Here is a 17064-nt window from a genome sequence, read left to right on the forward strand (position 1 = left end):
GTCAAAGTGTGATAATTATTTCTGTGATTTGATGGCGTTGTGTTTGGTTCTTTATTAGGCGGGCCAGTGCTGCGGTCAATTACTTGAAGCGTTTTCATGAGAAGAAGAAACGAGGCCCCAAACCCAACAGTCTTTACTTGGACCACATTATTCGCAAATCGCTGGCTGCTCATTACTGTCGGGACCAGCACCTCAGGCCCCAAAGGGACATTTTTGTCATAAAGGTACGTGCTGGTGACTGGCATTCATTGGATATTTCAGCTTGGATGTGATCTGCATGTTTGCTTTGTTCTTTAGGACACTGAGGAGGCCCTGATGATGATCCTCAGAGACAGTCAGATTCTCAATCATAAACAGAATTTGGACTGGAACTGGGTCCTGATAAGTACCATACTCAAGGTATGAAATTTTGGATTAAATTGTTGCTTTTGATTTCTAGAGCCATTGATGGAATGGGTGGAGCGTATCAAAGTTATCATCCTCAGTTTTAAAAAAAACAAAAAAAAAACAATAGGCTTTGATTATGTCACAGCCGTGAACCACAATTTGCAATTTGAAAAGTGTACATTTTCAATGAAAAGTTTGGGGTTGATAAGATTTCGTCATTTTTTTTTTTGAAAGAAGTCTCCAAGGCTGCATTTATTTGATGAAAAATACAATAGAATATTGTAAAATATGATTACAATTTAAAATTACTTTTTAAAACTTTTTAACGTTTTCTATTTTAATATTTTTTATGAAAAGGTTAGTTCCTGTCCTTGATTCTGATTGGTCAATAGATGTGTTTTATTCACTATAAAAATATCACTACACAACACCCTTAGCAACCACTCTTAGCAATGTAAACTGTTTGTTCTCAATTGATATTGTTCATTGAAGCTTACTGTATTATGTAGAAGAGGATTGTGAGAAAGCATTACCTGCATTCAGATTTAGCATTTTCCTTCAGGTCAGGTCTGTGTTCATAATAAAAAATCTGTTTAAATGTCCGCTGCAATATCTTGTCCTTTTAAAGAGGCTCTATGTAAGATTTTTACTTTAATAAAGCATAAAAATACCCTAATATGTTTGCAGATATTTAGGAAACATGCTAAGTTCACCTACTTGTTTCTCAGTAAAACAATGCTACAGCCAGATATTCTATTTTGAAAATGTGCGTTCCGTGTCGGAATGTCTGTTTTTGTTTTGGTCTCTGTGAAACCGTGTGCTGCAGTTTATCCAATAGTTTTTCGACATCACAGGTTGCCAGTTGGCGGAAAACACCGCATATTGCAGCCATGGAAACCAGCAAACAAACTGGGTCACGGTGAAGTGACACACACCCGCGCGGGCGCCTCCTCTCTCTCTCGTCTCATTCGCTCCGGTTAAGTAGTGCTTGTATTGCACATAATTTTAGTCATTTCCGCAGGTTTCTTGCTCGCACCAAAAGTGCGCGCACCACTGATCTATATTAGTGAAGCGAAAAAGCCACGCTCTGTCTCAAACAGAGACAGAAATCAAACAGAGTCACAAGTACCAAAAATAAGCGCCTTCCTGCGCTTAAACTGTCAAATACATACAAAAGTATGTCAAAACCAGTGGCACAGGCAATCTTGACGAGTATACAGATAAACACAGTCTTGAATCGTTAAATAGCTAAGAAATTGAACCCATGTCGTGTGTAACACTATTGGGTCCGTTGAACACCGTTCATAAACTCTTAAAGGGACAGCAGTCCAATATTCCTGCTGCTGTCTGTCATGTTAATCAAAGAACAAAAGAAAAAGAAAATCACTTTCTGCTCTTGACTGAATACGTAACTTTAATGGTAAGAATTATTTGCAATAAAGTCTACAGAAATTAAGGTAACCAATGCAAAATAACACAATGTGTTATTTTACATTTGATTACTTTAATTTCTGTAGTATTTCTTACCTGAATAAAACACCAGTTAACCCGAAAAACATAGTTTCATAGCTCTCTTTATTCGAGTGCATTTATTTGAGCTGTTTATATTTTATTACTGACTTTTTTTTTTTTTTTTTTTTTAATGAAAATAAAACTCTGCATTGAAGAAAAGTAGATTTTTGTTTGTAGGCTATATGTTGTCATTTATAGTTCTTAGAAAGAAAATCGGAATCGGCAAAAAATATGTATTGGCCGATCACACTAACAAAAAATCGGAATTGGCCAAGAAAATTGCAATCTGAATCTGAATCCATCTAAATATCTCTATGAACAACAGCATATCAAAACAGATAAATCAACTCATCAGCTTACAGTGTTTAAAGGTGATAGAGAGGATTTTTTCGTCGACTGAGAATCCAAAGACTGTTACTGAGTTTTTGAAATGAGCGCATGCGTAAGAACAGCCCCCCTCCTTCACAGCTCACTTCAAAGGAACGCCTCCCAAAACTTGTGCACGAGTATTGGAACAAGAGTGTTTACCACCTGCATTCGCTGTGTCGTGTTTTTTGGATTCATTATGTCGGACTCACCGCAGGTAACTCACAATCTGCAGTTGTTACTCCTGTCTCCTGACAAAAACACTGCATGTGGCGCCTGTGGAGTGTGGAAAGTTACTGGAGCGCGCAGCCGCGCTCGTCTCTCACAAGGAACGTCATGGCAGTGATTGACAAGCCAGAGGGCCAATCCGCGCACGTCTCTCACAAGGAACGTCACGGCAGTGATTGACAAGCCAGAGGGCCAATCGTTTACGCGATGATCGCGTAAACGATTGGCTGATGTTTTTAAGGCCCTACCTCGTGCACAGATGATGTATATTAATATTATTACTTTCAGTGCACCTAATAAATAGTCTTTTATCAAACAAAACATCCTCTTTAGCACCTTTAAGTCTACTCAGCTTTCATTGTCAGTTGCGCTCCCTATTGTTGCTGGCAACCATATGCTGTAAAAGCTGGCAACCCGCGTCTTTGAACAAGGGGGCGGGCCAAACAATATTTTGAATTTGGACTGCAGTACCTATTTTGAACACTAGGTGTCATTCCTACATAGAGCCCCTTTAACAGTTAAGGGGTTTTCCCGAGACAGTGCTTGTCAAAGCATTTGTCAGCTGCGTCTTGTTCCATGATCACAACAATTTAGTCTTTTCGTTATAAAAGTCTTCGCTACTGACTGACTTACTCATAAAGACAGTCTTTGCTGCCATCTAATGGCATTATAATGTAACTTCTGTTGCTGTTCACAGTCAGGGACTATTTTTTCCAGCAGAAGGAAGGCTTTTAGTGAATTTACTTCATGAAAGTTGCATTGATACATATTTTTGACTTTAATATTTGTATTGTATGGTAACCGTTTTATAAAAGCAATAAGGTACTCAAGGCTAGTGCTGTATCGTGAATAAGTCATGGCTGAAGGGGTTGACTTCTTAAAATGCAATTTATTCCTGTAATGGTAAAGATGAATTATCAGCATCGTTACTCTAGTCTTCAGTGTCACATGATCCTTCAGAAATCATTCTAATATGCTGATTTATGTGCCCAAGAAACACTTTTAATGAATAGAATGTACATCATTTATTTGAGATAGAATGTTTATTGTAAGAATATAAAAGTTTTAACTGTCACATTTGGTCATTTAATGCATCCTTTTTGAATAAAAACTTTCAACAAAAGAAATCTTACTGATCTCAAACCTTTGAATAATAGTGCATTATATTTTGTAAACTTGGCAAAAAGCATCTCTCACATTTTCTGAATTGTAAAAATCTAGTTGTGCAGTTCTAATTTGTTTCTAATCATGCTGCAGTGGCCAAATGTCAACCTTCGAAACAACAAAGATGAACAGATGCACAAGTAAGCAGAGTTTGGTTTACTATTCTTCTCAATATTTTTGTTGTCCACCATTCATCGCTATAAATCCTGTACTTTCTTACCCAGGTTTGTGCGAAGGCTGCTGTTCTTCTACAAGCCTAGCAGCAAGCTGTATGCTAGCCTGGAGCTGGACCATAGCAAGGCCAGACAATTAACGGTGGTGGGCTGTCAGTTCATTGAGTTCTTGCTGGAGTCAGATGAGGTGAGAAAGAATAATAACTATTAAAGCAATTGCCTCTAATTTGAAAGTGAAAGTAAAATGCACATGGCCGCACCGGCATTCATAACCGATTTTAGAAAAAAAGAAAAAGAGGTGGAGGCCCCGCCCCCCGGGAGTGACTGTTTTGTCCATGTTTTATGATCATCGCTGTTGTAATGCCAGAATATTATATCCATCGACAGAAACATACATTAGCCGAACTCTGTTTTACGCATTATTTTTTCAACAAACTTAAGATAAAGATTTTATTTTTTGAATTGTTACACCCCTAATGATAGATGACAGAAGTTTGAGCTATTCCTTTAACTTAACGTTCATTTTCCACATTGGTGTCTTCCCAGGATGGCCAGTTGTATCTTGAAGATCTGGTGAAGGACATTGTGCAATGGCTGTCGTCATCCTCTGGGCTGAAACCAGACCGTAGTCTGCAGAGCAACGGCCTCCTCACCACTGTCAGCCAGCACTACTTCCTCTTCCTCGGCACCCTCTCAGCCCACCCGCAGGGTGTTAAGATGCTTGAGAAGTGCAGTGTCTTTCAATGGTTAGTCTAGGACTTTGCAGAAATGATTGACAGTAAACAAGGTATACACAGATATTTTCAAATAACGCTCTTCTTTCTTCGTTGTTTTGACAGCCTGCTGAACTTGTGCTCCTTGAAGAACCAGGACCATCTTCTGAAGCTGATCATTTCCACGCTGGACTACGGCCGGGATGGTTTAGCACGAGTCATTCTCTCAAAGATCCTCACTGCTGCCACTGACGTAAGAAACGGACCTACTACCTTTTGAACGTGTTTGTCTTCTTGCCATACATTTCCCCTATGGATCAGCAGTATAATTCTTGAATGTTTTGGCACAGAACTGCAGGCTGTATGCCACCAAGCATCTGCGGGTGTTACTCCGAGCTAACGTAGAGTTCTTCAGCAACTGGGGTATTGAACTGCTGGTGACTCAGCTACATGACCGCAACAAGGCCATCTCAGTGGAGGCTTTGGACATACTCGATGAGGCCTGTGAGGACAAGGTGAAGTCAATTAACACATAAGGGCATAAGGGAGGATACATTGACATTGACAGGAGTTTAACTTGGCAGAAAGTTTTTTTTAGCTGAGGCTGATCTAGGTAAAATGATAAAATGTGTGCTGATGTTGGAGACCCTTGATTTGACTAATTTGATTGTGCCAGTGTAGCTTTGCTCCAGAAGTCTGTCATAAAGATCTGTAAACAGTCAAATTTTGATATAAATCAAATTCTGTGCCAGAATATCTGATTGACAGTTATATCATGGCTTGCCTATTTTCATGTCCGCTGTTTTCTTATGATCATGTCGTCTTAGGCAAACCTACATGCTCTGATTCAGATGAAGCCAGCACTAACTCACCTTGGAGACAAGGGTGTCCTGTTACTGCTACGGTAAAGCTCACAATATTCCCTGTAACTACTCCATATAACCCAGAGATCTGACTTTAAAGGTGCACTACATATTGGTTCCACATAAAAGATGTACACCTAAATAAGTACCTTTTTTTTTTTTTTTTTTTAGAAAAATACGTAAAATGATGGACACTCAGATGAAGACAAGAGTCTTTTGTGTTCTAGAAAAAAAACATGATCCTTCAGAAATCATTATAATATGCTGATTTGGTACTCAAGAAATATTTATTTAAAATGGAAGTTTTTTGTAACATAAATGCCAAGACTGTTGCTTTTGATCAATTTAAAGCATCTTTGTTGGGAAAAAATAAAAATAAAAATTACATACCATATATTGCCAGCCATTTTTGAGATCACAAATTCAAGTTAATTAACACATAATCTCTCAAAATATGTCTCAAATATATCTAACAAAGCATCTTTGACCAAACACTCAAAGAAATTTTAAAGGTGCCCTCGAATGAAAAATTGAATTTATCTTGGCATAGTTATGTAACAGTCGGGATCATTAATATGTACGCCCCCAATATTTGCATATATGCCAGCCCATGTTCGAGCATTAGACAAGGAAAGGCAGTATTAACGTCTGGATCTGTCCACAGACAAGGTAAGCAAGCAAGAACAACAGCAAAAAATGGCAGATGGAGCAATAATAACTGACATGATCCATGATAGCATGATATTTTTAGTGATATTTGTAAATTGTCTTTCTAAAGGTTTCGTTAGCATGTTGCTAATGTACTGTTAAATGTGGTTAAAGTTACCATCGTTTCTTACTGTATTCACGGAGACAAGAGCCGTCGCTATTTTCATTTTTAAACACTTGCAGTCTGTATAATTCATAAACACAACTTCATTCTTTATAAATCTCTCCAACAGTGTAGCATTAGCCGTTAGCCACAGAGCACAGCCTCAAACTTATACAGTATCAAACGTAAACATCAAAATAAATAATTTACTCACATGATTCGATGTATGCACACAGCATGCATGACGAACATCTTGTAAAGATCCATTTGAGGGTTATATTAGCTGTGTGAACTTTGTAAATGCACTGTAATATAGTCGAGAGCTCGTGTGGCAGGGAGCACGCGATTTAAAGGGGCGGTGCGCTGAAAAAATCAGTGTATAGTTAATGATGCCCCAAAATAGGCAGTTAAAAAAATTAATTTAAAAAAATCTATGGGGTATTTTGAGCTGAAACTTCACAGACACATTCAGGAGACACCTTAGACTTATATTACATCTTGTGAAAAAGCATTCTTGGGCACCTTTAAAGAAATTCCTGAAAACAGCATTGGTCAATGCGTTTTATATTGTTTTGTTCCACTTTTATCATTTGAGACACATGTTATGTATAAATATGAATGTTTAATTGGCTTACATAAAAGCATAAGTAACCAACTGCTTCTTTTCATCTGATGATGTGGCATCCATTTCCAGGTTCTTGTCCATTCCAAAGGGGTTCTCCTATCTAAATGAGAGGGGATATGTCACTAAACAGCTGGAAAAGTGGCAGAAGGTAGTGTACCATCTGCACTATTAAAAGTGTGTTGGGTTGTTTTAGATACACCAAAAAATTAAATTCTACATGTGTTATTTATTATTTCTTGAATTAGAACAAAGTATTCAAACTCAAGTTTACCGTACCTGGTCCAATATCCTATTACCTCTGTTCCCCTGTAGGAATACAACCTTAAGTATGTGGACCTCATAGAGGAACAGCTAAACGAAGCGCTCACTACTTACCGTAAACCAGTGGATGGGGATAACTATGTGCGACGGAGCAACCAAAGGTTTTCCTGGCAACTTTACCCTTTTTTAATTTCAGTTGATTATATCATTATTTGGTCATCCATAACTTATTCAGCCTCTAAAATATATTTTTTTTTTACAGGTTACAAAGACCAAATGTTTTTCTTCCTGTGCATTTGTATGGGCAACTTGTACATGATAAGACAGGCTGTCATTTGCTGGAAGCTCAGGTGTGTGTGTGTTTTTTTTTTTTTTTTTTTTTTTTTTTTTTTTTTTCTTCAAGTGGTTTATGGCAGGTCCTGATGGTGACTGACATATTTCTTCATATAACGCCTCTTTCTTGTCTCTGACAGAATGTAGTTTCAGATCTGAGCTACACAGTGCGCTGCCCAGTGCTGGACAAATGGGAGGGCATCAAACAACTTAAAGCTGCTCTTTGGGCCCTGGTGAGTTGCTGTTTTTGTGTGTGTGGTCCTGGTAAACCCCACTTTGTGGGGACCAAATGTAAAAAATAAATGTATACAATATATAAAAATCATCATATATCATCATAATCAATATATCAATGGACAGTCCCCATAAAATATTGAATCCCAACGTGTGTGTGTGACGTGACGTGTGAGGTTTTGTTATTTGTCTTATGAGAATACAACAGCTTGTTTTCATTACTTTCTTTGTGGTAATAATTGTCAGTTGCGTAAGTAAATTTATCTAAAGTGTAAACTCTCTTTGTTTATTTCAAGGGAAACATTGGCACATCTAACTGGGGACTGAACCTCTTACAGGAAGAGAATGTGATTCCAGATATCGTCACTCTTGCGCATAACTGTGAGGTTCTGTCTATTAGGGGGTATGTATTCTTGATTATAGAATCTGTCTGGCTGCAAATGGCCAATAATGGCAAAATTAAGAATGGCATTCAAGTCAGACGCACAAATTAGGATTCAGGTGGGTGGTGCATAGGGGTGTAATGGTACGTGACATTGTTTACAAGCTGTTTTATTGAGGTCTTTCTGCCGTTGAAACTGATTGAGCGATCGCATGAGATATGATACGTTTCAAAAAGTTGTACTGTATCTTTCAACATACCTTCAGATGTTCATTCATGTTTATTCTGTAACTAGTAATGAAGAGGAAGAGATGATTGCGTTCACTTGCAGTCCGCGCTGCCACTTGAACTGAGGCGCCTATGCAGTGATCTGTCACACCACATTAAAGAGCGTCAAAATGGCATTTTCATTTGAATTTTGTGACAAAATGGAGAGAATTTGAAATATGTTTCTTACAGAAAGTAACAAAATACAGAGCTTATTGTGATTATTGGTGGTTAATGGTGGTTTGGCTACAACGCTGTATTCGCCGTGTGCACATGCGTACCAATTGTAAGACACATACTGAAAATTCACGGGAGGAATACGTGTACTGTTACACCCCTAATTACTATTTAATCAAATGTCAAGGAAGAAAAATTAGTTTTGTGACATAAGGTAAAGTGAGGTCAACCTCAACAACGGGCCAGGACTGAGCCGGGGCAGCGGGTGGCGTTCGGTACGCCATAAGAGTACCTCGTTACATACCGTGGGTGGTGTATTGCATTTTTTGGTTCGTTTTCAATATTGTTACACCCCTAGTAGTGCATGTGATCTGAAATTACACAGTGGCTTCCATAAAGCTCAAAATGGCTCAAAACAAATGCCATTCAGTTTAGCTCCAAGTTTAAAATATATAAAATAACCAATGCTTATTTTCCTTTTTACAAAGTGTTATACTGGAGTAGAAATTATGCATTTCTCAATGGATGTATAGTTCCAGTTATCACAAATGAAATTACAAAATTAAGACACTGGATTTGCAACATTCAAACGGTTGGCCACTTGTGATTATGTCATAAAAGGAAGCTATTACACAACTAACCCAGCTGGGTGACAAGACATGAGCTGACCGAAAGTTAACAGTGAACCCTTCCAGACACTTCCATAGTTTCAAAATGAGAGTTTCTCAGAAATGAGAGGGTTTTTTTGTCTGGGTTTACTTGACTCATTGAATTGTCATTTTTTCCTCCCCTACTAATTAGCAATTTTGCATTCTTTATAAACTGTCTAATCTTTGCTTAGTATTTTTGTTTCTTTTTTGCATTGCCCTCACAATCTTTGCCTTTTTTCCCTCAGGACGTGTCTTTATGTTCTGGGACTCATGTCTAAAACTAAGCAGGGCTGTGAGCTGCTCAAACTGCACGGTTGGGATGCAGTCAGGCACAATCGCAGAGAACTTTGGCCTGTGGTGCCAGATGAGGTGGAGCAGCACCAGAACATACAGCAGCAGCAACAACAGCAGCAACCCCTCATCCACCTGTCCTCAGTGCCCAGCACCCTTAGCCTGAACTCGGAGTCCACCAGCTCTAGACATAACAGCGAGAGTGACTCCACTCAGCCTAGTAAGTGCTGCTCCCATCCACTCATCCATGACTAATAGTCCTGTGGTTTAGGGTGGAGGTCTTTCTTACCACCTTTTAGATGGGCTCCATATCTGCTTATTTCAAACATGTTTATCTCATATTGAACATTAGTATTAGCTTAGAATCCACTTGCATTATGTTGTTGTTCTTTAAATTTCATTTTTTCATTTTTAGGGCCCGAGCACCGATGGTGTGAGGACCCTATTGTAATTGCTCAGCCAATTCTTCTTCTTCTCCAAAATGAATCGCATTTTTGAGGGCCTAAACGTTCTCAAAAACTCATGAAACTTTGCACACGCGTCAAGTGGTGAAAATTTACATCTGATATGGGTTTCAGAATTAGGTGTGGCAAAATGGCTCGATAGCGCCACCTACAAAATTTCATTTAAGCGCCCTTCGTGCTACGTTTCACGTACAGTTATGAAATTTGGTACACACATCAGCCCAATACCTACAAAAAAGCCCCTAGGTGCAAAGTTTGTAAACCCAACAGGAAGTGAGAGATTTAGATTTTTCTCTACAAAATTTTGGCAGTTTTTGCCATTTCCAGACGTTGTACTTTAACGAACTCCTCCTAGAGCTTTTAACAGATCAACATCATATTTGGTCAGTCTAATCTAAAGGCCTTTGAGACGTTAAATTGCGAAGAGCTAGAGTTTTCGCTGAAGGGCGTGTCCGTGGCGGCCTGGCAAAGTTCGATGTTTCGCCATGAAACAGGAAGTTGTTGTAACTCGGGCATAAAATGTCTGATCTGCCCCAAACTTCACATGTTGTATTAGAGTCCTGACCTGAAGACATCTATATGACAATATTCAGTTACAGTCATAGCGCCACCTGGGGGCAACAGGAAATGACATGTTTTACACTGTGATTAACTCCTCATAGAGATTAAACCAGAAGCACATCATATATGGCCAGTCTAATCTTAAGACCTTAGCGATGATAAAAATCAAAGATCTTGAGTTTTCATTAAAGGGCGTGTCCGTGGCGGACTGACAAAGTCTGATGTTTCGCCATGAAAGAGGAAGCTGTTGTAACTCAGGCATACTATGTCTGATCTGCCCCAAACTTCACATGAGTGATAAAAGTCACAAAGACATCTATATGACAATATTCAGTTAGCGCCTCCTGTTGGCAGCAGGAAGTGTGGCACTTTTACATGATTTTGCCATAATTCCCTTGTATTTACTCGCTCACATGCATGTCACCCACTGTTCACTGTTTTCCTGAGGCCAACGGGTGGCGGTGAGCCCGGGTGCGAGAGCCCTTTCATCGCTGCTTGCAGCTTTAATTTAGATTTGTATTCAGTCTTTATTTCATCTATATTGATATAGATTAAGTTAGATGAATGTAGCAAAACAGTATAGAACATAGCACACAGGGTGCATACCTAGCACCACTACTGCTTTGCAATCATTTGTTGTACAATATTTAGAGATGCTTCTTCTTTCCTGTTCTTGCCTTAAATGGTTAGTACACCCAAAAATGAAAATCATGTCATCATTTACTCACCCTCATGTTGTTCCAAACCTGTAAGACTTCATCTGCAGAACACAAATGAAGATATTTTCAATTAAATCTGGGCGATTTCTGTTCCTCCATTGACAGTCCACGCAACTACCAATTTGACGCTTCAAAAAGTTCATAAAGAGATCATAAAACTAATCCATATGAATTGAGTGGTTTAGTCCAAATTGTGTTATACTGGAGTAGAAATTATGCATTTACAAATGCATAATTTACATAATGAAATTACAAAATAAGACACTGGCATTGAAACATTCAATGGTTGCCCACTTGTGGTTATGCAATAAAATGAAGCTATTGCACCGCTAACCCAGCTGGGTGACTAGACACGAGGTGTCTGTACGACTTCTGTTCACCTTCGGAACACAAATGAAGATATTTTCAATGAAATCTTAGAGCTTTCTGTCTCTCCGTTGTCAGCTACGCAACTACCACTTTGATGCCTCAAAAAGTTCATAAAGAGATTGTAAAACTAATCCATATGAATTGAGTGGGGTAGTCCAAATTTTCTTAAGAGACACGATCACTTTAATTGATGAACATATTGAATTTAGGCTTTATTCACATAAACAAAAGCTCAACCAAGCCTACTTGATGCACAAGAACAAACCTCTTGCGGAAGCTCAAATATGTTGCGTAATGGATGTGAACGAACATCATGGGTTCTTGCACGTCTAGCAAACATGCACTTCCATTTACCATAACTGATGTGTGAGTTGATGAAAGTTTATGTGAATAAAAACCTAAATTAAGTCTGTTCAGCGTATAAAGCAATCTCTTCAGAAAATTTAGACTAAACCACTCAATTCATATGAATTCATTTTACAATCTCTTTATGAACTTTTTAAAGCGCCAAAGTGGTAGTTGCGTACTGTAGTTGTCAATGGAGGGACAGAAATTGCTCCGATTTTTTTATAAAGATCTTAATTTCTATTCCGAAGGTGAATGATAGTCTTACAGGTTTGGAACAGCATGAGGGTGAGTAAATGATGACAGAATTTTTATTTTTGGGTGAACTAACCCTTTAAGGGCAGAGTTGTCATTTCTTCCACATGCATTATTTCATTTGACACTGACTGTGACAAGACTTACTGACACTTTGTCCACTCTTCGCTGAATTTGGTTGGGCAACCTGATCCAGATTGACTGCCTGTGAAGCAAAATGTTTTTTTGTTTGTTTTTTTAAAATAAATGATATTTTGAATGTTGGAGTGATTCACTTCAAATAGTTAGAAATATCTTGAAAGCCACTCCCAGACTTGTAGGCATCAACAAATTAGCACTCTAATGTGCCAGAGTGAGCTATGAAAGGTATCTTTTCTACTTAATGGAATGGTTGGGCCTACATTTATACACAGAAGTGCTCCAGACACATCTTAGTAAGGCTTAGAAAATATCAAATCATTACCTACCCTCAGACTGGTTTTAGATGACTAAGCACAGTCAGTAATTCCGACTCGCATACAAACTTGGTAGTGGAGAAGTTAGGCTTACCACACACCGTATTTAGTGGTTCCTTTTAAAAACATCTAAAAGTAAAATTGCCAAAATGACTTCCTTTTCAGGCATGTACATCCTGGATGATGATAAGTTGGAAAGTTCTGAGCTGTCAGAGGACCAGCCACTGTACTTCAGGCCCAAACTCCTAAAGGACCGTAGCCCCTTCACCATATTGGCCTCCAGCCGACTTGTCCGAAACCGTTTCCTCATCTCCCTTTCCGGAAAGAAACTCCGTAGTACCAGTGACCCCAAAGGCACTGGCAGCAGCAGTAAACTCCATGGCGAGGCCACTCTAGGAGGCCTCAGGAGGATACGCACAGTCACAGAGCCCTCTATATTCTCTCAAGGTCAGGGAGATGTCTTCAGTCCAGTATTTACTGACGGGCATCTGCCGAAAAGCCCAAGCATTAGTCTGGAGACCTCTTTTGTGGGCAGCAAAACTTCGGACACTCAGGGCAGTACATCTAGCATTGGGGAGCCAGAGGTACGACAGAACAGAAATGCAGAACGGAGCTCAGGGGTTGGAGATGCCCACCGAGAGCAGACCAGTCGGGAAAGGCTGGCAGGTGATGGCCCAACCTCTGGGGGCGGGGCTCAGTTTAAAAGCCGTAGCCAGAGTTTCAACACGGACACAACCACCAGCGGCATCAGCTCCATGAGTTCCAGCCCATCCCGAGAGACGGTGGGTGGTGTGGACTCTTCCACCATTGACACGGACTGCGTTAGCCTCAATACGGTCATTAGCACTCAAACTATCAAAACACTTAACTCTCTTACACCCCAGTCCAACCACCTGCCCCTATCCAAATCTAACTCGGTACTGCTGATGCCCCCGGGTTCTTCTCATACTTTACCCCGAAGGGCTCAGTCTCTGAAATCGCCCTCTGTCACGACCATCTCAAGCCTGACTGACTGTAGCTTCATGTACACCAGCCCTCGGGATGCACTAGGCTACGCTACCCTCAAACGACTGCAGCAACAGCGCATCCACCCCTCCCTTTCCCATAGCGAGGCGCTCGCCTCGCCTGCCAAAGACGTGCTCTTCACCGATGCCATCACCATGAAAACCGGCAGCCTGGACTCCAGACTCACGCCACGCAGGTAGGACCTAGAGATGTTGCAACACTTTTTCCCTTTTCTGTCACTAAATCACTTTTCTTTTACCGTTTCTTTCGTATCAAATTTTAAACCAATTATGTCACACAAGATTCACAGAATGCATCCACAGACATTATCGTCCTACTCCAAAATATCCAGGTGTGATGACTTGATGAAAATTTCTCAGAGGAATCATTAGGACTAAAGACATTACTGCAGTAAACTGAAGTAATTTTTTAGACTTCTTTTATATTGTTCCTTTCTGTGATGTGGCTGTGAAGGATATCAGCCTGATAAGATCATAATGTTATCAATTCTAGAAATATCGGTGTTAATCGGATAAGAAATGAGCACTAGAATTCCCCATTAATGTTATGTTACCATCCATGTAATAGAGAAATGGCACCCCAAAAGCCCCTTTAAAATCACTGCTCCCCTCTGGAAATAATGTGGTCTGTTTCTGATGGTCCCTCTCAGGTATACTAAAAAGCGCTTCAGATGTCTGGGCCAAGGTTCAAGCAGGCCCCATCGCAGATCTCTGCTGCCACGGTGCGTGGACCATCCCCAGGGCTAACGTTCCCCTCTTTCAGTTTGAGCGTCCACTTCAGTCCACTTTTAAGCCTGGTTTATACTCGCCGCATCCATGAGTTTGCTTTGCGCACAACAAAAATTATGTCATTACGGAGTTTGCCAAAGTTCGTTTTGACTTCGCTAGACCCCGTTCTGCATAGTGTTGTGCGTGCTATTTTTTTATAACTTGACCGAACAATTCACGCAGCACATATTTAGCAATGAACAACTTCAAGGCAACATTAGCTGTAAAAATGCAGAAAGAACATATAACATCATATGCTAATATATATATACATTCCTAAAAGAGTATAAATGGAAGTATTTCAAAGAATATTGTATATGCATTTACGTGGATTCCCTTCACTACCTCAAATGTAGCTTTACTTTTCATTTCAAGTATTTTGTTTTGAGTGGAGACAACCAAAAGAGTGGAGATAACTAAAACCTTTTTTTTAATGTTCTTATTATTCAGTCCCATTAGAACATAACTGGTTTTGCAAGAGATAAAAAACAAAAAAACAAAAAAACTTTAGTTAGTTCACCCCAAAATGAAATTTCTGTCATTAAGTACTCACCCTCATGTCTTTCCAAACCCGTAAGACCTTCGTTCATCTGCGGAACACAAAATAAGATATTTTTATTGAAATCCAAGGGTTTCTGAACCACACATGGGCAGCAACATCATTGCACCTTTTGAGGTCCAGAAAGGTATTAAAGACATTGTTAAAATAGACCATATGACTACAGTGGTTCAACCTTAATGTTATGAAGTTACGAGAATAATTTTTATGCGCAAAAACAAAACAAAAATAACTGCTTTATTCAACAATTTTTTTTGTCTTACCTGACAGTCTCCTATGCTGTTGACGTAGTGAACACAGTACAGCACTTCTGTGTTGACGTCCGGATACCGGCTCAGTATTGGCCCACGCTGTACATGTGAGCACCACGACACATGCAAGTGATCTGAAGTTGTTGTGGTAGATTTTCCAAGACGCACCTGACTTAAGTTACATTCCTGGGGCGTCTCCTAATCGACACTCAATAAATTTACTGATCTTTCGGAACGTCTCCTAATCGACACTCAATAACACTTGGGAGCGTCTCCAAATCGACACTCAATAACATATGATCTTTCGGAGCGTCTCCTAATCGACACTCATAATATTTTGGGTCAATGTCTTGACACCCTTAAACCTTGTTTCCTAACCTGACTTGCTGCAGCAATAACCAGAGACTCCAGTTTTTGTCCTTCAAAGCTTAAATCACGGCCGGGAGAGTTCTCATCAATTCCAGAGAATCTCTTTCCGAACAAAGGAATACAACAGGTTTTATAGGATTTCAGGTACACTTCACAGTCAGTATGGCATGATCTATTACTCATTATCATCAGTCTCAATACGATTGGTTTATATTTAAGAAAAACATCTCCGTTCCTCTGTCCCGCTTAAATTTAGATTAGAACAACTGAATCACAAGATCATCAAAAAATGTCTCCGGGTTAATAGTTCAGATTACTCAGTAGGTTAAAACAATTTCTCAAATACTATTTTTTATCCTTAGAAGGATGCTGTCTAGCCAGCACAGCAGAATTTTTCTGAATCACAGCACTCATTTCTCTATTTCTCTATTTCAAAGTTAGGCCTGTAGAAGAAAAGAAATGTTAGTTCATTATTAAATAGCTCAAAAAATTTCATCACATTGTTCAGCCAAACTGCCACTACAACGCTACTTTCTGATGGTTTAAAGATGTTTTTTTTCTCCAATATGCTCCCTGTCGTTTCAGAAAATAGTACAACGGTGAGCGTGTTGACTTTAAACACCTCTGAAGTGCGCATGCAGTCAGTGGACGGGTGCGGTGCGGTGCAAGGCAATAGTATAAACAAGGCTTTACAAAACAAAAACCCTGTCCGCCTTGGCTTGTTTTTCGTCGTACTTTGCCCCCTTTTTCCATTTCACATTAGCACTCCCACAGCCCATACCTTAACCCGATTGTCTTCAACCATGACTCCTCAGTCCTTGAAATGACCTTTCCACAGTAGGACAAAGTAAAGTCTCTTCCTTCCTCATTGATTGTAGTTCTAAAAAGACTTCTAACCTTTGCCCTGTCTCCATTGTTGCAAAATTTCCTCAAGTAGTCTGCTGATGCGACTAAAAACCGATTCCCACACTAGCCGCATTCCCACATTTGAGAAGCATGTAGAGGTTTTTACCCACAGTTCTTGCATGATGCAGCTAATGACAAACAGCTGCTCACTTTCTGAAATGTGAATACACTTCACCAACCTGTTCCCACATTGACAATCCTACAAATCATCTTCTAGCAAGACTGCATTATTACAACATCAGTACAAGTAGTTTCCAAAATGTCCAAACCTCCTTTCTTACAGTTCCAATGTTGTGCTTCTTCCAAATGCTTCTCTCTGTTCTCTTTTCTTTTGTATGAGTACAGGTTTCTCAAGGCTCTGAGTTTTGCATCCCTGGATAAAGAGGATCTTCTGAGCCCCATCAGTCAGACCTCCTTGCAGCGCTCCTCCTCAGTGCGCTCCATGGTGTCCAGTGCCACATATGGCAACTCCGATGACTACATTGGCCTTGCACTGCCAATGGACATCAACAGCATGTTCCAGGTAACTAACTACTCTATGATCCTGTTTACAACAGGTAGTTCTACCATGGCAGATTGCC

At 39.7% G+C, this 17064-nt stretch overlaps 1 protein-coding gene and 1 long non-coding RNA gene across 3 annotated transcripts in view; one reads left to right on the forward strand and one right to left on the reverse strand.

The window, feature by feature from the left end:
- The window catches only part of rictorb (RPTOR independent companion of MTOR, complex 2b), a 36987-nt gene that overhangs the window by 14315 nt on the left and 5608 nt on the right, over positions 1-17064 (forward strand). Inside the window, exons 17-33 of one of the 2 annotated variants that reach the window (XM_048166370.1) lie at positions 59-224; positions 298-399; positions 3751-3797; positions 3882-4017; positions 4377-4576; positions 4670-4796; positions 4894-5058; positions 5371-5447; positions 6912-6990; positions 7155-7264; positions 7366-7453; positions 7577-7669; positions 7967-8073; positions 9392-9657; positions 12771-13806; positions 14281-14352; positions 16829-17006. In XM_048166370.1, coding sequence (XP_048022327.1) covers positions 59-224; positions 298-399; positions 3751-3797; positions 3882-4017; positions 4377-4576; positions 4670-4796; positions 4894-5058; positions 5371-5447; positions 6912-6990; positions 7155-7264; positions 7366-7453; positions 7577-7669; positions 7967-8073; positions 9392-9657; positions 12771-13806; positions 14281-14352; positions 16829-17006 — 3049 coding nt within the window. The remainder of the gene's footprint in view (positions 1-58; positions 225-297; positions 400-3750; positions 3798-3881; positions 4018-4376; positions 4577-4669; positions 4797-4893; positions 5059-5370; positions 5448-6911; positions 6991-7154; positions 7265-7365; positions 7454-7576; positions 7670-7966; positions 8074-9391; positions 9658-12770; positions 13807-14280; positions 14353-16828; positions 17007-17064) is intronic. The other variant, XM_048166369.1, reaches the window with a different exon arrangement.
- LOC125252796 lies at positions 4644-16832 on the reverse strand. Its single transcript, XR_007181280.1, has 4 exons — positions 15221-16832; positions 14952-14988; positions 6853-6942; positions 4644-5045 (listed from the first exon to the last, which is right to left on the reverse strand). It is a non-coding gene; the product is annotated as an uncharacterized LOC125252796 (long non-coding RNA).

Source organism: Megalobrama amblycephala, linkage group LG18, assembly GCF_018812025.1.
Source record: "Megalobrama amblycephala isolate DHTTF-2021 linkage group LG18, ASM1881202v1, whole genome shotgun sequence".
Taxonomy (NCBI): Eukaryota; Metazoa; Chordata; class Actinopteri; order Cypriniformes; family Xenocyprididae; genus Megalobrama; species Megalobrama amblycephala.